Source organism: Monodon monoceros, unplaced genomic scaffold, assembly GCF_005190385.1.
Source record: "Monodon monoceros isolate NGI ecotype Baffin Bay Population unplaced genomic scaffold, NGI_Narwhal_1 Super_Scaffold_3, whole genome shotgun sequence".
Taxonomy (NCBI): domain Eukaryota; kingdom Metazoa; phylum Chordata; class Mammalia; order Artiodactyla; family Monodontidae; genus Monodon; species Monodon monoceros.
Window position 1 is genome coordinate 36,528,541 of NW_021703780.1, and position 23,440 is coordinate 36,551,980.

The window sequence follows — 23,440 nt, forward strand, 5'->3', positions numbered from 1 at the left end:
GCTTTCCAGTGAATTTCTGCAATTCGATGGTTTTAAATTTTTTAAACCATACTCCACCATACATCACAACCCATTACACATATACATGAAAATAACGTGTAACTCAAACGAAAGTTTTACAAACAATACTTATCCTTAATATCTGTGATGCATTCAGACTGTTTTCTATTGTAATCAATTTTTAATTGTGGATCATGACCCACTAAATTGATTTCTCTACCCACTAATTAATCACAATACCCACAGTTTGAAAAACTGCATTAAAAAGTAGTGTTTCGACCAGTAAGTGTTTATATCATCCTAATATAACTATTAGTACCATGTCATGAAATTTTGTTGCTTTCTATTATAGATATATAGATATTTACTGATTCTTTTAGTAAAGTCATACGAAAAACACTATGAAATGTTTAATGAAAAACAGAATAGCATGACAGGTAGAATATTATAAAGGGGGTAGAAAAGCCAAAACTAGACAAGACTTTAAACATGTTTTTACTCATTTCATTCAATTTCATGTAAACAAGTTATAACAAACTCACTTTTCCACCATAGTTTTAAAAAGGAATCCTGAAAAATCTCTTTAACCTAATGGTACACAATAGCTATTTTTAATTTTTCCACGTTTTAAAGTACATTGTACACTTTAAAAAGACTATTTAAAATCACAGTGGCTTTGGCCAAAGTAATCTTCATGTTGTCTTTCACATCTCATGCCTCTGCTACAATGCATTTCTATACTCTCCCTATCTTCATAGAGAAACAAAATGCACAAATGTATCTTTAAAGTTCAATGATCTTTTTTCTCTTGAATTTCAAAAAGAACACCAAAAATGCTGCTTCAGCAAGCAGGACGTTACTTACAAGTCATTCCTTTCAACTGATGTTGGGGAAATCAGGAGTGTGGGGGCAAAGATAAAGAAGGAGAGAGTATTTTCTTAACACACTTGAAAATATCCTCTTAATATTTTTAAAAGCAAAAATAACTAAGCTGTGTAAAGAGTCAATGGACACAGACCACCAGAGATACAATAAATAATGATAACCATAGAAAATAAAACTGTAACAAGTCCAAAGAAACGCAAAGACCATGGCTGAACTATCTTCGCTGATACTTTTTTTAACTTTTTATTTATTTAGGGACATGAGACAGTTCTTTGAGTATCTGATGTGAGCCACCTGACTCACAGGTGCCTGGCTTCTCCCACAGGCATGCTTTACTGAATTATCAGGGGGAACTAGTTCTACGTGGAGACAGACACACAATATACATTTTCTCTCATTGCTACTTCATCTTTACTACACATATATATAAACTCTCATCAGTGAGGAAGCATTTCTTCGTATCTGTAATGGTAGATATGCAAAGTAAGAAAAGCACAATACATTCACTTAACATGGCAGAGACTCTGTTAAAAGCTGGATAAAAACCAAACTTACCAGTATTTTTTCTTTTAAAAACCTACAGTATTTGACAAATTCCAGACCTTTAACAGATACAAACTGCCAGCTTTCCCAGCCCTCCCAACTCCATCAACCTATCCCCTAGTTGTGGCATAAATATAAAGGTCTAAAGCTTACACTATGATCATTTCCTTGTCCAAATAGCACAATGAACAGAAGATGAAAACTGCCAAAGATTCTCTCCTCGACCAAATTCCAGCCAGGCTCCTCTGAGCCCTCTTCTCTACCAGGCCTCAACCTTGACCTAAAAAAACTACCGACTCCCAACACAAATGATTTTATACACTCATATCCCCCCACATTAACAGATTTAAACAACCACTAACACAGTTTTCAGACAGCTTAAGGCCCCTTCCTTAGGGTGATCCTAGTCCCTCTTCAAGTGCCTGTCTGAGAAAGCTCAAAGCTGCCACAAGAATTTAAGATTTGTTCCAACAAACAGCTGACTATAGGCCCCGACTACCCTATCTTAGAGCACTTACGAAAAATGGTTTAAAATTGTGAACCCTTCCTCTGTCCCTTTGAGATGTATATGTGTATCTCCTACAACTGTATCACTCAGGAGTGTCTTTCTCAAGGACATGAAAGCCATTCCTTTAAATGTAACCATCAGGAAGAACAGGGTCTCAATCTCTATCTCTGTAGGAGGATAAAATCCTAACTTTCCTAACTTCAATTACTGTCAACTAACACACCCTGCCAGTCTCAATTACAATAACCAATCCTTTGTGATTTTTCTACTCCCCTGATTATACTGAGCCAAGCTAGCAGCCCCTCCCCTACTCCTTCATTCTCCCTTTAAAATGCCCATTTCCCTCTGCACAAGTCCCCTTTTCCCTACTGCAGCGGTATATTACTGATTAAAATCTGTCCTTACCACTTTAACTTGTGTCCAGGTTTGTCTTAAACAAAACAATAAAGTAATAAAAAGTAATAAAGAATGAAACTTAAACATATCCTAATTAGTAAGACTTAGTTATTTTACATAAGATCATTAGATGTGAAGCTCTTTAAAAAAAAAAGAAAAACACCTGAAGGTTTTAACTTCATTAAGGAGTCATAATTCAAGGAGTCAACCAATCAGCATTTAGGGGGTGGAAAAGGCCCTTGGCAAACATCAAGCCTAAGCCCTTCATGTTACAAATGATGAATCTAATGCCCAAAGAGATTAAGTGACTTACCCAAGGTGATTTCATTGAGGGATTGGATTAGAAAGCCTAATTCAGCATTATTCTCTTCCTGACTCCAACCTGAAAATATTCTTTCTCTTGTATTCTCATTGGTAAAAGCAACATTAATCATTCAAATCAAGATCAGAGACGAACATATATATTTTACCCTACTACAACACAAGTGTTTACAATTCCACTATATGCCAACAACTGTAAACTGAGGAAAGTTTGTTTGGTACAAGTACACACAAGATTTCATTTCACTCAGGGAAGACTGTTTCAACAGTCCTAAGCAAGTATATGAAGCAACTTAGTGACGAGAAACTGCTTTCACACACAAGCAAATAAAACCCCATGCATAAACCCAAAAAAGGGTAGACAGTCTTAAAATAATTTAGACAGTCTTAAAAACAACCAAAAGAAGAAAATTAAATTTAAAACCCTTTTTCTGCACTTACCAGCAAAGCATTTGGAACAGAGATTCATAGTCTTGCTGGACCTGGGGCAAAAAGAAAGAAAGAAAAGAAAGAAGAGCTAAAAATTCAGTTATCACTCTAATCAAAACATAAAGATGTTCGAAACATAGGCAAAGAATTTCCTGACCAGGCAACTGAACTAATAAACTAATGAGAAGTCCCTAACCAGCCAGCCACCCTCCCCCACAACAAAACAAAAACAAAACAACAAAAATAAAATGTTTTTTGTTTGTTATCTGTGAGTTAGTCAATGCTTTATTTTTTGTGACTAGCAGCTTACATGGGGCAAGTTGAGGAATACTGTAATATGCCCAGAAGATAACAGAGGAGTGAATTTATGCCACATGATTGCCACATTCCCTCTGTTTACATTAGAACATACACCACAGACTCATCACTAAAAAAGGGAAAATTTTGTCTGTAAAGAGGTAAAACTTGCTCCTTATTTACACACTCAATTACCTCTATAATATTACTTGACCTTTTGTCCTCTTTCCCCTCATTCCAGTCCAATTTCAGATCCTGGTCATATTATGACCTTGCCATTTAAAATTCTTTCTTCAGATGTTCCCAATCAAATTATTTTTCATGTCCTTTCATCTGTTAATAATAACTACAATTCACTGAGTACTAACTTGGATGGGCACTTAACATACATTATCTTATTAATCTTCCCAACATCCCTGAAACTGGGCATTACCAGATTGCTTCGTTTGTAAAATACACCTTTTAAAAAAATCACATAAACATTTCTACAACCAGGAAATATCATACCACTGGCTACAAGTGATGAATAATTTAATGAGGAACTGTTTCCGCCACCTCCTTCCAAGGTGTTATTAAATTGAGTGGTCTTCGAAATCAAGGACATACAGTCAGCCCCATTTAACAGGTGAGCAGCTTGCCCATGGTCACACAGCTGGGGAACTAACTGCAGAGGTATCTTACCTAAGGTCTGAGCTAACTCCAAAGGCCACCCTAACTACAAAAGCCTCCTAGAATACTCTTTCTTGAGTAAACTGACCTATCTACAGCTTCATTCCTCAGCAACTCCCCTCCCAACATCTGAGTCTTCCCAGAGCCACTTCTACACATGGAATATGGCAACAGTCTTCTGCCCTCCACAGTTAATTTAACAATTAATGAAAGCCTCCCTCGGGAAGTATTCCCTGATGACTATGATTGTCTTCCAATGTACTGGGACCCAAGATCTAGCTGTCAGTAATTGTCATAGGGTGATAAAATGAGGGGGGGGGGGGGGAGAGGAGGCAGGAGGGGGTCACTAGTTCTCTTTCCCAAAAGAGATGCTATGTTAACAGGTGGATCTTTCTTTAGAAGTCTGCTTAATATAAAGACATCAAAGGCAGTAAGGAAATTTAAGTATCAACAAAATGAATAAAAATGAAAAAAACAAAGAGATGTATGAACAGTAGCATCTAACATTTATTACAAGCCTACCACGTGGTAAGCATAATAGCACATGCCTTCGACCCCATTTTACCAATAAGGAAACTGAGTCTCCAAGAGGGTATATAACTTGCCGAAGTTACAGAACTAGTAAGTAGATAAACCTGGTCTAATTCCAAAGCCTGTGTTTTCACCATGCCAAACTAGGGCCTCTGCCTCAATACAGAAGTTTAGATGAACACACTCTGGTGGTTTGGGAGAATGGTCCCACAACCAAGATTTAATCTACGGTAATCAAGGCAGCTCCTGGAAAAAGTAAAGCCTTTAATCTGGAGGAAGCACAACTACTGCCCGACCCTCCAAATACACATATATATACACAGGGAAGCGACCCAAGGCTGCCAGTCATTTCAGTTCCAACTCAAGGAAGAACTGGGGATGAAGGAATTCCTTTGTCGCTAGAACTACCCCCAGGGAGGAAGGCCTCTTCCTGATGTGGTCGCTATCTCTTGCCCATGCAGTGCCACAGAGAGCCAGAGATAACTTGTTTATCCTCCGCTGCTCCCCATGATCCAGCAGGAATCATGGACAGCCTGCAGAGAATTACTGAGGGCAGCTGGGCACCAAGTGTGCCAGTTTTAACATCTGTGTTTCACAAAGCTGGTAAGAAAAAATGGCAAAATACAAGAGCGACTTGGCATTATCTCTCTTCAGATGGCTGATGTATTTTAAATGCCCGTTATACCTATATATTACCTAGATGACATCTATTCTACTTTCTGAGTAAGAACTTTTCAGCAACACAGTCATCAATCAGGTTACAAAAGAAATAATACAGATATTGATATTATTAATCAAAACAGAGATGTTGTCTAAATCTGAAAGAACCAGATTTTGGATATAGAAGTAATAGCTACTGGTAATGCCAACTTGGATCACATATGTCAGTAACACTGAACGTGAAAAAAATGGCAGAGGCTTCTGAGAACTTTGCTCCTTTCTCATGTTCAACATGTAAATCTTGAAGCTAACCACAGGCGTACAACCACCAAAAAACGCAGTGTGATCCACCTGCACAGTCTTGGGGTAGACTAAATAGAGTTCTCTATGTGGCCACAAGCATGAAAGGTAGATATGATTCTCTTATATCTCCAATGCTCCAGGGAAATTGCTCTTACTGAGATATCCAATGGCTACCATGTTTCTAAAACCAAGGTTTAGTAGGTTGAATAATGGCTGCCCAAAAATATCAAATCCTAATCCCTGAAATTTGCAATTCCCGGAATTTATCTTATTTGGGGAAAAGGTCTTTGCAGAAGAATTAAGCTAAAGATTTTGAGCTTACTCTGTATTATTGAGGTGGGCCCTAAATGGCATTACAAGTGTTTTTGTGAGAGGAAAAGAAAGTTTGGAAACACACAGAGAGAAGGCAATGTGAAAATGGAGGTAGAGACTGGAGGAATGTGGTCACAAACCCAGGAATACTGGAGCAGCCACTGGAAGCAGCAAGAGGCAAGGAAAGGATTTTTCCCTAAAGCCCCCTGGAGGGAAGGCAGTTCTGACAGATTTGGGGCTTCTAGGCTCCAGAAACTTAAGGGTATATATTTCTGTTGTTTTAAGCCATCAAATTTGTGGTAATTTGCAGCCCCAGAAAACTGATACACAGGGTTATGACCCTGATCTCATCTTACTCCCTCTCTCTCAGCACCATTCAACTAGATCCATCCTTCTTGAAACTCTCTACTTTTGCCTTGTCACTCAGATCCAAGATCAAATCTACCCCTACCCTCCACCCCATTTTCCTCCCACATAACAGCTCCCTCTTAGCCACCTTTGCTGGCTCCTCCTCCACTGTCAAGGCCTTATAATTAGAGGTCCCAGGACTTGGGTCCTCATTATCCCTACTTCCAACTTAGTGATATCACACAGTCCCATGGCTTTAAATACTGTATCTATACACTAAAGACTCACAATTGTTTACCTTCATCCCAAACCTCTTCACCTTGCTCCAAACTCATACATCTAACTGCCTATTTGACATCTTTACATGCAGCTCAGTCACAACATTTCAAACTAGAACATTCAATATTCCCCCAAAACCCGCTGACCCATTTTGTCCACCTTTATAAATAGCAAACAGCTTCCTCCAAGTTGCTCAAGTCAAAATCCAAAACACCAACCTTGATTTCCCTCTTTCCTGCAGTCTCTCATACACAGTACTGAGCAAGATCCATTGGCTCTATTTTCAAATAGACCTAAATCTATTTACTTCTCTCCTTTGCCAATGCTTCTACTCTGGCCACCATGCTCTTACACAGGCCACTGTAAATGACGTTTTACTGGTCTTCCCACTCCCATACTTGACCCTTGACAACGATTTTCCACATAGCAGCCAGGGTAATCTTTTTTTTTAAGTTATATCATACTATTTTCTTTCTTAATGCCAATTTCCTGTCGCATTTATATTTTAGTGGGTTTTTTTTTTTTTTTGGCTGCACTGGGTCTTCATTGCTGCACTCGAGCTTTCTCTAGTCGCAGCGAGCGGGGATTACTCTTCATTGCAGTGTGCAGGCTTCTCATTGTGGTGGCTTTTCTTGTTGCAGAGCACGGGCTTGTTGCTCCCCGGCATGTGGGATCTTCCTGGACAAGGGCTCAAACCCACGTCGCCTGCGTTGGCAGGCAGATTCTTAACCAATGTGCCGCCAGGGAAGCCTTCCTATGGCACTTAGTATGAAATTCAAACTTGTTAACTAAAGCCTTAAGTCCTCTCATGATCTGTCTTTTGCTCCTCTCACGTACCACACTTCAACTATACGCACCTTTTTATCTGTTTCTAGAACGCACTGCAGAGCTCTTGCTCATGCTGTTCCCTTTACTCTTAAATCATTGTAGGACTGGCTGTTTCTTGTCACTCAGGTCCTAGTTCAAACCTTCTCAGTAGGTTTCACCTGACCACCCAATTTAAATCACTCATCTTCCTGTTCACAACACCTCATTCTTTGATACCTCACCACTGGCCTGTTTGCTTGTTGACTATCCTTCAATGCCAGAATATAAGTATCATAAGAGCAAATACCCTCTTGGACCCTCATTTGGTACTTAACAGGCACCCGATAAATACTTAAGTGAAGAAATGAATCCTCTCTTGAAGGCATGAACCATGAAAATTCTAAGTAAATTTTTAATATATATTTTGTAAAGGTCATTCAAACACCTCCTAGAAGACAGGGCATCCACAATTCCTGTCGCTGTCAGCCTGTCATCTCTCAGGAGCTCTGTCACACTGTAATATCTATAAATGGTAGATAATGCCACCCTCTGTACCTGGCCATGATTTGTCACTCAGGAGATAACAGGTGGCAGACACTTTCAGAATTTTCTTTCCCATGAGATGGAGTTGCAAAGAATCCAGCTTAAATTTTTTTCTTCTTTCAATAAATAATGTTCAGTGATATTTTCTGGTTTTGAAAATACATGTCCCTTGTACAAAATTTAGAAAAAGAACAGAAGCATTTAAGCAAAAGCCAAAGATCACCCATAATCCTTCTTCCAAACATAAGAATTGTTAACATTCTGAAATAATGCCTTTTTATCTTTATGGATATATGTAATAAGAATTTATTATATTAACAGTACTGGTAAAGTTGTGTGGTATGTTCACATGTATGCTTTATAACATACACATTGCATATTTTCTTTTGTATATATAAAATACAAAATTCACCAAAAATATATAATTAAAATATGTAAATTTCATTTTATATTTATGTTTAGTGATATTTCCCATATCATTAAATATTCTCCAAAAATATTCTTGTTGCTCTGTAATAGTCCATTACATACTAACACTATAGTCACTCTCTTACTGTTGAATGTTTAATCTTTTCCCCAGATTTTTTCTATTATAAATATTGCTATAATGAGCATTTTTGGACATAAGTCTTTGGTCATAGATCTTTGGCTGGTAACTTTCTTTAAAACTGACTCTGGAAAGGAGAATTACTGAGATGAAAAAGTATGATTTGGTAAATACTGCCAAATTACTTCCCAGATGAGTTCTACCAATTTACACTCATCAAAAGCATCTGAAAGTATTTTTTTTAATACACTCCCACCAACATTAAGTAAAGAATTAATTTCAAATCTTTGTTTAATGGGAGAAATGGTTATCCTGCTTTAATCATGTGTTTTCTTCTGAAATTAAAAAAAATTCTAATTCTGAAGGATATTAATTTTTTAATGAAAAATCAATTAATCTTCCAGCTAGTTTGTCTCAAGGAATTAAAAGAACATTCCTAATTTCTGAGAATTCTCAAAACATTTTATTTACAGCATTTTCTTGACATTCATACAACACTACTAACTCTCACCACTCAGAAAAACGCATACATGCCAGGTCCCCCCACCAAATATTTTAATACAAATATGGAAATAGAAAAAACCCTGTCATCATATCAGTGAGGAAGAAACTGAGGCACAAAAAAAATAAAGAGGAGTCAAAAGGAAAAACAAAAATACCAATACATAACTATGCCAAGCCATTCCAGCCATTCCACCCTAAATTTCTCTAGGTAAGGCATGGATCATAACATTTTTAAAAACCTAGACTACACAGGGATTTCCTTCTTAATGAAGAAAACCAATCTGTAAAAACCAACGAGTCACATTTCCTAATTCAATCTCCTTCAACAATCCAGAGGAAGGAGAGGGGAGCTGGGCAGGGATGTGCATATACATGCAAAGGAAGAGAAGGAATAAAACAAACCACAATGCCTCCTCCACTCTAAAAACCATTCCAGTCACCTTAGAAGTAAGATTAGATGATTAAAGACTAGTAACAATCCACGTGCCACCTCATACACGTTAAGCCCAGAAAGTCTTTCTTAACTTCCCACAACAGCTAGAAAGCAGCACAACTCTACTAAAGCATCACTCTTTGCTCACCCCAGGCAAACAAGAAAAAGGCCAGTTCAAACAGATGACATCCTAGCAGGCAATGACAAAGGAGGCTTTCGACAGTGCATCCAGCCTGTCTGAATTGTTATACATCACTCTAAATCATTCAGACAATATCTGCAAAGTTTTCTTTTTAAGGGAATATTACAAAGGAAAAGACGGAGCTGTTATTAAGGGGGATTAGTTGCTGGAATGTAAGCAATATGGGTCATGCTACTTTAAAAGCTAATTTCACTGTAATAATTTAGATTCCAGGTAGGGTACTGTAATGAACCGTGTCTTAACATTTTATACCCAAATTCAAGGACAGGAAGGACAGAGCATACACCTCTGGTTTTCTTTGTTTTAAGTCCCTGCACTAAAAAGATATACAGATGTAAAACAAGTCACATTATCATCTGTGGCCCTGTACACATTACTAAAAGGTTAGCCCAGCACTACCTAACGATTAAAACAAGATGAGGCATGGCCATCAATAAACTGATAAAAAGAAGAAGAAATATTAAATCATAAATCCTTTGTAGAAATGCAGGAGAAAAAAATACAATGAACTGAATTAAAATGGCAAATAATTTTTCCACATAAGAGAAACTTAATGACCCTATCAATTCTAACACATACTGTATACAGTGGCTGCAGCTGTCTTACCATATATGCCCAACCATAAGGAAAGGTTTTCTTCCCTAAAATTATCCTTCAAGAAGCAGGAATTGCTTTACAATTGAATCCTTACTTTTGAAGTAGGCACCAATAATTTTATATTAAATACAAACAGGGGAGAAAGAAAAAAAAGAAAAAGCTTCCCAAAAACCTTGAAGTGAAAACTCCAAGCGAGCAGTCATGCCCAGGGGAATGGCATTTGGGATTCCTAAAGAGTAAGACCCTACCAATGGAATCAAACTCCCAGGGACGTCCATCCAGTCAGAGTCTGTGAAAGGGGCAAGACAGTGAAGTTCTCATCTCTGGGCATAAACACTGAAGTCTGGAAAAACATCACACAACACTAGCGCTGGATGCTTTGTCAAAGTTATTACACCAAACAAGTTTCAAAAGGGAGTAAAATACAGATTTAAACACAGATTAAGTACTTATTCCTGGAGTGTGATGTCACAATTACAAGAGGTAGCTGCCACCTGAAAAAGGCCTCTGAAGATCATTTAGAAAGAAATGCAATAAAAAAAACCTTGGAAAGTTAGGAAGATCACAAATAACATCAAAATGATGGCAATTCTCCTAATGTTATATGAATGAATTCTGTGGCTTCAGATAAAACTTACAGAGAGCAACATTTACAGATTTTTTAAATGCTCCATATCTCAAACAACTTGTAAGGAAGTAAATAACTGAAAAACTGGGCCAATACCTTTAAATGTGGTTTCGGTAAATAAATATTAAAGACATTCATGGCTGTGAAGGTGTGGAGCATTCAAATAACTGTTTCATAAAATGACTGTGGGAAAGTAATATCTTTAAATGTATATTAGGAATAAATTCAAATACATGGAATTTGATAGTATAACCTATTCTTAAATATGCATGTGCAATTACTACTGGGGTAAACTGAGAGAAGAATATAGGAGATCTCTCTGTATTATTCTTTTTCTACAATTGCATGTAAATCTAAATTATCTCAAAATGAAAAAGTTAAAGAAAAGATTTTTTAAATATATATATGCAATTATTATAATTAACTAATATTTTAATTATTTCGTCTATACCCCTAAAAATTTCTATATTTATGTTGACCAAAACACTTCTTTTTCTTATTGAGAAGATGGAGAAATGCCTTATATCTGGATCTCTTCATTTTCAAATATACGTAGTATTTTAGGAAATTCAAACCCTGTATTGCAGGAAAATAATGCTCAGCAGAATTCACTTTTATAGTAGAGAAAACAGCAGGGGAAAAAAGAAGACTAAGCTCACTGCTGTCCAGTTACTTAAAGAAACTGCATACGAGCTGAGTATTAAACTTTTCCCCTAAGTTATTCCTATCCATTTTTTTTTTTTTTGCGGTACACGGGCCTCTCTCACTGTTGTGGCCTCTCCCATTGCGGAGCACAGGCTCAGCGGCCATGGCTCACAGGCCCAGCCGCTCCGTGGCATGTGGGATCTTCCCGGACCAGGGCAAGAACCCACGTCCCCTGCATCGGCAGGCGGACTCTCAACCACTGCGCCACCAGGGAAGCCCTATTCCTATCCATTTTATCGGAAGTTTTTTAGAACTGTACATCAAAGGAGTGAACGTTCTGGAGTGATGCAAATGCTCTGTATCTTGATCTGGTGGTGACTACATAAGTGTGTATATTTGTCGAAATTCACTATATTATAAGATTGTGAATTTTACTGTATATAAATTATAGCTCAATAAAGTATTATTGGTACAAAAAACAATTTTTAAAATTCTACACCACATTAGGTACTATTACTGGTTCATTACAAAAGGAATTCTTTATGTTGCTCTGAAAACAATACACAGAAGATTTCCCAACCATTTGGTATAGAAACAAATACCTGAGAATTAAATTGAGAACAGAAAATTTAAGAGAGAGAGAACAGTGAGGTATTCCCTGTCCTTATTTTTCTCCTGGCTAGCCATGGTGCTGCTGCAAATAGGTGAAGGTTAGGAGACACTACAGTTATGGAAGTCAGAGTGTTTTCACCTGAATAGTGATCAAAATAATTAACTGGCTATGAAACTTCCATAATGGGTTAATAATTATACAAAAGAACCACTTCTTCTAAGAAAAAATAGTGAGCCTTGCATTTTCCATCATCTTTGCAACCATCATTACATAAAAACTACTGAAGAATTATATATGTACCTGTCCTACCCAAGTGACAAACATTTCTGCTTCATCCTGATGAAGTGTGCATTTATCTACTCTTATTATTAAGGCAATTTAGGCTTGCAAACAGAGGCATTCACTTATCCATATTTAAGGAAAATCAGATCAAACATGGGATAATTTTAATAAAAGATGAAAAGTAAACCTAACACATTATTAGATCTTTCTTTGTCAGAAAATGAGACATAAATCTGGGAGATGATAGTTACAAGGGTTCAAGCTGCAAGGTTAATAAACAGGCTAACACAGGTACTGTACAGCTAAGAAAGAAAAGCACAAGGTGCTTCTAACAGCTGGAAAACATCCAGGTAAAAAGACATCTACAAGATGTAACATTTCAGTTCATGTCATTCAGTTAAGACTCAGGTACCAAAAGAGTATCCACTAAATATGGAGGAAGAGAAAGTAATATCCAGCAGTATACAAACACAAAAAATTTTTAATGTGCAGTTACTGTCACTGACATCAAAAAAATGCCTTCTGTACTTCAATAGCACCTTTCATTTTGTTCAAATTCTAAACATTTCATATATTACATCAGTCTACCAGGATATTCTTGGGGCGGGGGGAGTGGGGGTTGGGGCAGGTGAAAGGGTTGGTATCATACCTACCATGAATCTAGATGAGAAATGGATGAAAGGTGACAACAGAAAAGAAATTGCTCTCCTTATTCCCAGTCCAATGCTCAGTGAAAAGGAAGAAAGTTCAAAGTTTAAAATTTCCATTTCCTGACTATTTTAGTCATTCACCACAAAATACAAGATTGCCTAAAGTCTGCAAAAGAAAATTCTCCATGTAATCAACCTGAGCAGTTAAAACCCCCAGCAGAAAAAGAGAAAGAGCTAGAAGGAAACTCAAGAGTACATCTTTTCTGTCTCTGCCTCAGTAAGATAAAGTATCCCTGTTCTATGACCACAAGAGGTTCCACTGCTTCTTTGTGTGTCATGTTTCACTGCCTCCCAAACCTCAAAAACATTAATATCTAATGTCTTACTTTATAACCTTCCTACTATTGTAAATGCTTTAATAATCTTGTCATCAGAATAAAAACACAGGCTGCCACAGGGGTAAGTGGTAAGAACAGTGACCTGAGAGGAAAGGGCCTGTCTTGAATGTGTGACCTCAGGTTTGTGTTTTCTCATCCATTAAAACAAAATGAGTTTCTTAAACCAGTGACCTCTGACATTCTATGAATCTATGATCACACAATAATACAATCATATATAATCTAATAAGAATTACTAAACTCTCCATTATTTCTAGGCTTATATCTACTAAAACCTTCTAATGGGGACTATTTCCTAATTTTTCAGTCTTCTCACTCTGGAACATCTTCCTGAGATTTTCATTTAATGCTTACACTGTGACAAAAACTAAATATGGTGAAGGAATGCCCCTACGGATTTCTTTAAGTGCCATTCCAATTATATGACTTGTTATCAATGGTTTTAAATGCAAAGACATCATGACTCTTATTTATTAACTAGTTTTCTTATCACCTTGGGACTGTTTTGTACTACCACTGGTATAAACCCAATCCTACATCCATACTGAATTTCCACAGCTATTTACTTTCCTTAAGAAAATTATCTTGTCTTAATCCTGTTGAATGCCGTATTATGTATATTCACCAACTTTTCTAAAATATCAGATATTCTGAATTTTAATCCAGTTGTCTATTGAGCCACCTATCCCACCCAACTTGATGCCATTCACAAACTTAGTGAGCATATTCTGTGTACCACCCACCATCTAAGGCTCTGCTGGAAGTATCAGAAGCTCAGGACCCATCTGACAGAATTCAGCTTAAGAGTGCACAGCTCCCCTCCCAATGCTGAGGACCTGTGCTGAGGCATGACTGAATTGTTCTAAGAAGAACTTGGTAATCATGGGTCAGTCTATCCTCCTGGCCATACAACTTTGCCACCTCTCACAAACATGGTACCTAAACCATCACAAGAAAACCAAGATGAAAGGCTGTAATCTGGCAGAAAACAGACCCATAAGAAATAACCTACAGTAGGTGCCCTAAGATGGTGAGTCTGCAGCAGCAGCATCTTCTTCGAAGAATACAGCAGTTTTCTTGACAAGACTCCACTCAACTGTGCCCTTAAGACCCTCCATAAAACAGACTAACATGCCCAGTGTTAGTGTACCAAATGCTCTCTCAGCCAGCAGAGCTGTTTTCCAATATAGAGGTTTATTTCCACTCCTGTCATCTGAGCTGAATGTTTCTGCAGAACCAGTTATTTTTTCCCCCAAATCTGTCTATGCCTTACAATTACACCTATTTTACTTGTGGCTGTGATCACATAGTTACTATCTAAACGAGTAAGTGCAACAAGAAAGCATTATTTCTATGAAATCTAGGTTGAATACTTTGACTTGATTAAAAGACAGGTTGCTACTTAAAAAAAAAAACAAAACAAACGATGCTGCCAGATTAGGCATGAGCAAGACAACTTAAAGACTAAGGAACAAATCATAAAAATCTAAAGAGTGCCCTCCAATTGCTTCATAAATGTCTTTAGATTCTTACCCCATTAATGAGACCAAAACTGGATGTCAATTAACTAGCAAACATTTATTTAGGCATTCATGTGCCAGTCACCAGCAAGGTATTTTAAATGAGTTAACCATCTCATGCTAGTATATGTTTTACAATTACTAACACAGTGCTTTTATCGTCAGCATTTTTCACATGAGAAAACTGAGGCACAGAAAAGCTAAGTAACTTGCCTAAGTTCACATGCTAGTAAGGAGTAGAGTGACGGTCCCAGCCCGGAAGGCCAGTTCCAGAAGGCATAAGCTGCGCTATCGCAGATGATGTATTATTTGCGTGGTGAACACAGGAAAAAGTGTATGGCTCTCAAATCAGCTGACAGGTATGCAAAGAAAAGGTCTTCAGCCTACCACCCAACACACACACGTTTTAAATTAAATGCAGCCATAAATAAACAAAAATAAATATATATATAAAAACAAACCAAAAAATAACCAAATCATAAGACAGCAATGAGACAAAGCTAAAAGGTGGGATAACTGGCCTGTATTTTTCTAAACCTCACTGACATGAAAACCAGAGAGGAAGAGGAACTATTCTAGATTAAAAGAGACTAAGAAAAACAACAACCGAATGTAATCTAGAAAAATCACTTTTGGATCCTGGATTAGAAAAAAGGGGTAAAAAAGCTCTAGAAGACATTTTTGGAACAACTGGGGAAATTTTAATATGTATATAAAATAGCTGATATAAAATTCTTGCTAATTTTTTAATACGATAATGATACTGTGGTTATGTATGAAAATGTGTGTCCTCATAAGATTCATGTTGAAATATTTAAGAGGCAAACTGTAATGGTATCTGCAAATGGTTCTGAAAAGGTATATTTATAGAAAGAGGTAAAGCACGGGTAGCAAGTGTTAACAATCAGTGAATCTAGGTGAAGAGTATATGGACATTCAGTATACTACTATCTCAACCTTTCTGTGGGGTTGAAATTTTTCAAAATAAAAAAGTTGAAGGAAGATGTCTACACAAAGACTTGTACATGAATGTTTGTTATTCGTAACAGCAAAAGATTAAAAGCAAGCCAAATGCCCATCAACTAATGAATAGATAAATGAAATGTGGTATTATCCATAGAATGGACTACTACTATTCAGTAATAAAAAGGAACACCCTATGGATACATGCTACAACATAGATGAACCTTGAAAATACTCATCTCAGTGAAAGAAGCTAGCGTTCTATATATTATGATGCCATTTATGTGAAATATTAAGTAAAGGCAAATCTACAAAAACAGAAAACAGATGAGTTGCCTGGAAGTGGGCAAAGAAATTTACCACCAATAGCCCTGAGGAAACTTTTCAGGGTGATGGAAATGTTCTAAAATTGTATGTGGTAATGGTGGTAGAACACTGTGAACTTACTAAAAATCATCAAACTGTACAATTACAATGGATGAATCTTGTGGTAGATAAATTATACCTCAATAAAATTGTTAACAAAAATGTAAGGAAAGAAACATTCAATCAAAAAAAAAAAAAAAATCAGGGACTTCCTTGGTGGTCCAGTGGTTAAGAATCTGCCTTCCAATGCAGGGAATGCAGGTTCAATCCCTGGTCAGGGAACTAAGATCCCACATACTGTGAACAACTAAGCCTGCACGCCACAACTACTGAGCCCATGCGCTCTGGAGCCTGCACACAACTAGAGAGAAGTGCGCGTGCCACAACGAAGAGCCCTCACACAGCAACTAAGACCAGACACAGCCAAAATAAATAAATAAATATTTTTTAAATATCAAGGTAAAACAATAATAATTGGGAAAGGAATAAATTTGGTTATCTGCTAGTATAGACTGGACGCAGGGAGCAAGACATCAGGCTAAGCTATATAATTGAAGGGAGTTACATTTATCTAAAAAAATAGATAAAAATAAAACATGCAATAAAATGTTACTTTAAAAGAACGTCAACCCCTTATTGTTATATTTCCAAATAAGGTCTCTATCCAAATAATAGTATATAAATTTTATAATCAAAAGACTCTGCTTTCAACAACACAAAGACAAATAACCCAATTTAAAAATGGGCAAAGGAGGGAATTCCCTGGTGGTCCAGTGGTTGGGACCCTGCACTTTCACTGCCAAGGGCCCAGGTTCCTGGTCGGGGAACTAGGATCCCGCAGCCATGCAGCGCAGCCAGGGGGGAAAAAAGGCGGCGGGGGGGGGGGGGGGGGCACAAAGGACTTTTTATATATATATATTTTTTAATTTATTTTTTGGCTGTGTCGGGTCTCAGTTGCAGCACGCAAGATCTTTCATTGCAGCATGCAGGTTCAGTAGTTGGGGTATGCGGGCTTTGTTGCCCCGCGGCAAGTAGGATCCTAGTTCCCCAACCAAGGATGGAACCCACGTCCCCTGCACTGGAAGGCAGATTCTTAACCACTGGACCACCAAGGAAGTCCCAGGGCAAAGGACTTAAAGAGACATTTCTCTAAAGAAGATATACAAATGGCCAACAATCATATCAAAAAGATGCCTAATGTCATTTAGTTGTCAGCAAAATGCAAATCAAAACCATAATGATGCCAACAAATTCGACGACCTAGAACAAATGGATAAATTCCTAGAAAAATACAACCTATCAAGACTAAATCATGAAGAAAAAGAAAATATGAACACACTAATTACTAGGAATGAAACTGAATCAGTGATCAAAAACCTCCCAAGAAACAAAAGTCCAGGACTAGACAGCTTCAGTGGTGAATTCTACCGAATACCAATCCTTCTCACACTTACCAAAAAATATTAAGAAAAGGAAACGCTTCCAAACTCATTTTACAAGGCCAGCATTACCCTAATACCAAAAGCAGACAAGGACACCACAATAAATAAAATTACAGGGCTTCCCTGTTGGCACAGTGGTTAAGAATCCGCCTGCCAATGCAGGGGACACGGGTTCGATCCCTGGCCCAGGGAAGATCCCACATGCCACTGAGCAGCTAAGCCCGTGTGCCACAACTATTGAGCCTGTGCTCTAGAGCCCGCATGCCACAACTACTGAAGCCCGTGCACCTAGAGCCCATGCTCCACAACAAGAGAAGCCACCGCAATGAGAAGCCCATGCACGCAATGAAGAGTAGCCCCTGCTCGCCGCAACTAGAGAAAGCCCACGCACAGCAACAAAAACCCAACACAGCCAAAAATAAAAACAAATAAATAAATTTATTTTAAAAAAAATTACACGCCAATGTTCCTGATGAACGTAGATGCAAAAATTGTCAACAAAATACGAGCAAACCAAATTCAACAATACATTAAAAGGATCATACATGATGATCAAGTGGGATTTATTCTGGGATGCAAGGATGGTTCAACATGTGCACATCAATGTGATACACCATATTTAAAAAATGAAGGATAAAAATCATATGATCATCTCAGTAGATGGAGAAAAAGCATTTGACAAAATTCAGCATCCATTTATGATAAAAATTCTCAACCAAGTGGGCAAAGTGGATATATCACTAAAGACTTGCATAGAAATTCTGAAACCATGAAATTCCTAGAAGAAAATATAGGTGGTAAGCTCCTTGACATAGGTCTTGGCAATAATTTTTTGGAGTCTGACATCAAACGCAACAAAAGCAAAAATAAACAAGTGGGATATACAAACAGGTCATATATCTCATATTTTTTAAATCTGATTTTTAAATGGCCAAAAGATCTGAACAGACATTTATCCAAGGAAGACATATAGATGGAAACAGGTACATGAAAAAATGCTCCACATAGCTAATCAGCAAGGAAATGTATATCAAAACCACAATGAGGTTGCTACCTTATACTTGTTAGAATGGTTATTATCACAGAGACAACAAATAACAAGCGTTTGTGAGAATGTGGAGAAACAGGAACCCTTGTACACTGTTGGTGGGAATATAAATTGGTGCAGCCACTATGGAAAACAGTATGGAGGTTCCTCATAAAATTAAAAATTGATCTACCATAGAATCCAACAATTTCATTTCTGAAGTATTTATCTGAAGAAAACAAAAAAGCTAACTCAGAAAGATATATGCACCCCCATGTTCACTGCAGCTATTTATAATAGCCAAGATATGGAAACAACTTAAGTGTACATCAATGGATGAATGAATAAAAAAAGAATATACAATGGAATATACTATTCAGCCATAAAAAAGAATGAAATCATGCCATTTGCAACATGGATGGACCTTTAAGGCACACTCGTGAAGTCAAAGAGAAAAAGATAAATACCATATGATCACACTTACATGTGGAATTTAAAAAAACAAAAACTGAGCTCATAGACAAAGAGAACAGAATGGTGGTTGCCAGAAGTGAGCGGGTAGAAGTTAGACAAATGAGTGAAAGGGGCAAAAGGTACAAACTTCCAGTTATAAATAAGTCATGAGGATGTAATGAACAGCATGGCAACTATAGTTAATAATAATATATTGCATATTTGAAAGTTGCCAAGTGAGTAGATCTTAAAAGTTCTCGTGACAAGAAAAAAAATTCTTTTTGGTAACTATGTAAGGTGACAGATGTTAACTAGACTTGTGATGATCATTTTGCACTGTACACATTATGTATACATTATGGTATACACTTAAAACTAATTTTTAAAAAAATCTAACAAAAACACATCATGGGATACACTTCACACCTAACAGGATGGCTATATTTTTTTTTGAAGTTTTGGCCAGGATGTGAAGAAACTGGAACCCTCACCCTCATGCCTTGCTGGTAGGATGTAAGATGGTACAGCCACTGTGGAAAACAGTTTGGCAGTTCCTCATTTAAGATAAATATAGAATTATCACATGAACCAGAAATTCTATTCATAGGTATTTACCAAAAAGAACTGCAAACAAGTGTTCAAACAAAAACTTGCACATGTATGTTTGTGGCAGCATTATTCACAATCACCAAAAAGTTCAGAACTCAAATGTCCATCAACTGATGAATGGATAAACAAATTATGGTATATAACCACACAATGACTTATTATTCAGCCATAAAAAGAAATGAAATGCAGATACATGCTAGAACACAGATGAACCTTAAAAACACACAAAGTGAAAGAAGTAGACACAAAGGGACACAAACTGTATGATTCCATTCATATGAAGTTATATAAAATAGGCAAACCCACAGAGACAGAAAACAGATTAGTGGTTGCAAGGGCTGGAAAGGGGGAAATAGGGAGTGACTGCTTAATGGGTACAGGTTTCCTTTTGGAGTGATGAAAATGTCCTGGAAATAGAGAGTAATGATGGTTCAATGCTGTGAATGTACTAAATGCCACTAAATTGTGCACTTTGAAATGGTTAAAAAGATGAAGTTTGTGTTATATGTATTTTTAACCACATTTTTTAAAAACTCTGTTTATGAGTATACAGCATATTTAACTTGAATTTCAACTACTTCTTTTAGCTTCTCTGTATTTTTCTACTTCTTTTGGCTTTTCCGTATACCACAGATCATATAACAGGTACGCCATAAAATCTAACATTTGTTGATCACTTACTACATGCAAGACACATGCTAGTACGCATTTTTTGTGCACTTTAATCCTAAAAGCCTATAAGCTAGGTTAAGTATTATTACCCCCGTTTTAAGTATAAGAAATGAAGGCTCAGAGAATGAGATAACAATGAATAACAGACAAAGCTGGGATTCAAACCCTACCATTTTTAAGGTTAACTCAAAGATAAAAGAGAATAAACTAAATGATTTCTAAGGCACCTTCTAGTATTACAACTCTATGAATATGCCACAGGAAAAAAAGAAAATCATATCCTTCCCCAAACTGTCCTGATGATAGCTTTCTGGTAAAATATACGGACAGAAAGTCAACACTGATCCTAAACGACCTTCAGTATGACATATGCTAGCATTTCTTTTCTTCCACCAGCATAAGACCAAGACATTAATTACTGTGCTGGTTATTGTTTCCAGATAACCCAAAAGGTCCAAGGTAATTGTCACCACTCATTTTGAAGTACATAATGAAGCGGTGTAGGAAGACTAGCTGTACGTAAGCACCCAAGGAAAGGAAATTTCTTTACAGTATATATTCCCAGTCTCCGCCTCAGACCTAGTGGATCAAAATCTCTGGGCTAATACCTTACAATCCTTATGTTTTTTTAAAAGCCCATACAGGTGGGCAGCCAAGTTTGGGAACTGCCACAGACAAGTGGGGGGAAAAATTCTTTTTTAATCAAACAGAACAGAGCAAATAAGCCTGGTCCAATTAGCATTGATTTTAGAATACAGGGGCACCAGACTTATTTATAATCTAGTTATGATGTCAGATCTCTTTACTATAGTATACTTACATTTCAGATGACATGATTCTGCCCAAATACACTTGAATCTTTGCATAAATTCATGATACTCACTCAGCATATCAAATTGTACCTAAAATGCCTTTAAGAAATCTTTTACGGATTAATTCGAGCTGCACATGTCTATGTAGTATGTATATTATGTATATGTACACAAATGTACACACACATTATATTAGTAACCTTCACAAAATTTAGCAAGGTGCCTGACAATCTAGCCCCAAACAGCTTTCAAATAAACAGATACAAATAAATCCAATAAATATTTACTGACACCCACATTATGTGCCAAGTACTGTGCTAGGTGCTGTGAATATCGCCAAAAACAAGACAAATTCTCACAACACTTATTATTAGCAGGGATATCAGTCGTTAAGCAGGCTGCTATGGAAGTACCCAACTGTCTTCATCATTTTCCTTATTTTACTTTTAGATGTGAACTTTCTGCTTCATCCTTCCCTGGGGCATTATAGGATTCTCACTTTGTCATATCAATCCCTTTAAATTCCAATTTTCATTTTACGTGGGCAAAATGTACATCCAAGCAGCCTCTGTTACCGTTTCAAAGCAATTGGAAAAATCCCAGAATCCACATTTCCATTGGGCTGAGACTTTCCAATATGCCTAATAATGATACTTTATGACCTAGAAGTTCCAATGAATTGGTAGTAAGAAAACACTGGTGTGCTTCAGTGGCGCTGTAATTGGAATGGTGATTAAATGCATCATGTTAAATTTACCCTGGGCCTTTTCCAGTGTGGCAAATATAAAATGAGCTATCAGCATCAGCAGAGCCTAAACCACTCTTTCCTTCTAAAATGATACTTCTCCTGTATGTCAAAGGTGATATGTTTGAGCTTCTCCATTATTAGGTAGCATAACACGACAAACTGTATACACCCATACAGGCTTCCACGGGATGTACACTGCCCAACATGGTTTACTGTACTTAGCAACTTGGGACAACCTTATGTATGTCAGAGCAGTGCATCTGCACCACTAAAGTTAATGGTCTGTCAGCGTTTCCATTATAAAGCAATTTTCAAAGGTTTATTGCTCTGATGAAGAATTTCCTCTGAGCTGAAATTTAGCATTCCAGAAAAGCAAAAACTGTACTCCCTTCCAAGTAGGCCAAGTAGTTTGTTTTTGGTTTTGTTTTGTTTTTAAGTTAATCTGGCCCTTTATTTCAGAATTTCCTCATATAGCCCTTTGGGACTATCCACAGAACAAAAATCTTATACCTCACAAAGGGACTACTGGTTTGGTAATAGCAGCTACCAAGATTCACAGCACAAATTCCAATTTATTTATGGAAAGCAATTTTTAAAAAGCATATTTTTGATGAACAAACTGTAAGTTTAAAAACTTTATCAGTTCTACCTACTTATATTAAATTATTCATGCTATCAGACTATGCTGTCATTTACATTAAAATCAATGGCAATTTTAAATCCTCATCAATTATTAAGCTTTCTTTTATCCTTCCCACTCAAGAAGAATAGCTACTACTGACCTAATACGAATTTTACCTACTCTCAACTCCCTCTTATCCTACAAGTTAAAGGGAGTAAGTTCTGTAAGTAACAGCTAGGTAGCAAGAAATGTTATATAGTAGATAGAAGCCTGAAGGCAATTTAGAAAATTCAGAAGATGATGATCAGTCCCTGAATGACAAAGTTCACAGAAAACAACTGTGGTAATCTAGAAGATTGGTATATTAGTGATAAACTACCAGTTTTATCCAATCTCTGGAAACTGTTCTATTATAGCCTGAAAGCCTGCCGGAATATTTCATGCTTCAAACAAAGAAGAAATCAACTATTCTAGTATTTTGGTTTATTGTTATTGAATCTAACTTGAAAGCTTAAATATTTACACTTTAAATTACAAGGTTTTTCAACTATACAGCTAATTATAATTCTGATACAGCTCTACTCAATAATAAAGGAGTTATAAGAATGGTTTTCCAAGCTTAAAAATTCTCATTATATACAAATAAAGACTCTCTAAAACTGGAGATCAGTGATCAAAGCAATCTTTTAAAAATGAACGCTTTTTAGAGAAGTATATTTATTCCAAATTACTACTGATACACGTTAATATATTTTGCCAATTTTCTAACTTTGCATTACTCTGAAGACAACTAGCTATATAATCTCAGAAATTATTTATATTAAAACCATCTATGAAACCACTTCCAGACAAAGTAACAACACAAAATAATGTTTG

General features: G+C 36.8%; 1 protein-coding gene across 1 annotated transcript in view; it reads right to left on the reverse strand.

The window, feature by feature from the left end:
- The window catches only part of ZFAND3 (zinc finger AN1-type containing 3), a 320,181-nt gene that overhangs the window by 202,382 nt on the left and 94,359 nt on the right, over positions 1 to 23,440 (reverse strand). Inside the window, exon 2 of the mRNA XM_029243463.1 lies at positions 3,095 to 3,135. Within this exon, the coding sequence (XP_029099296.1) occupies positions 3,095 to 3,135 (41 nt within the window). The remainder of the gene's footprint in view (positions 1 to 3,094; positions 3,136 to 23,440) is intronic.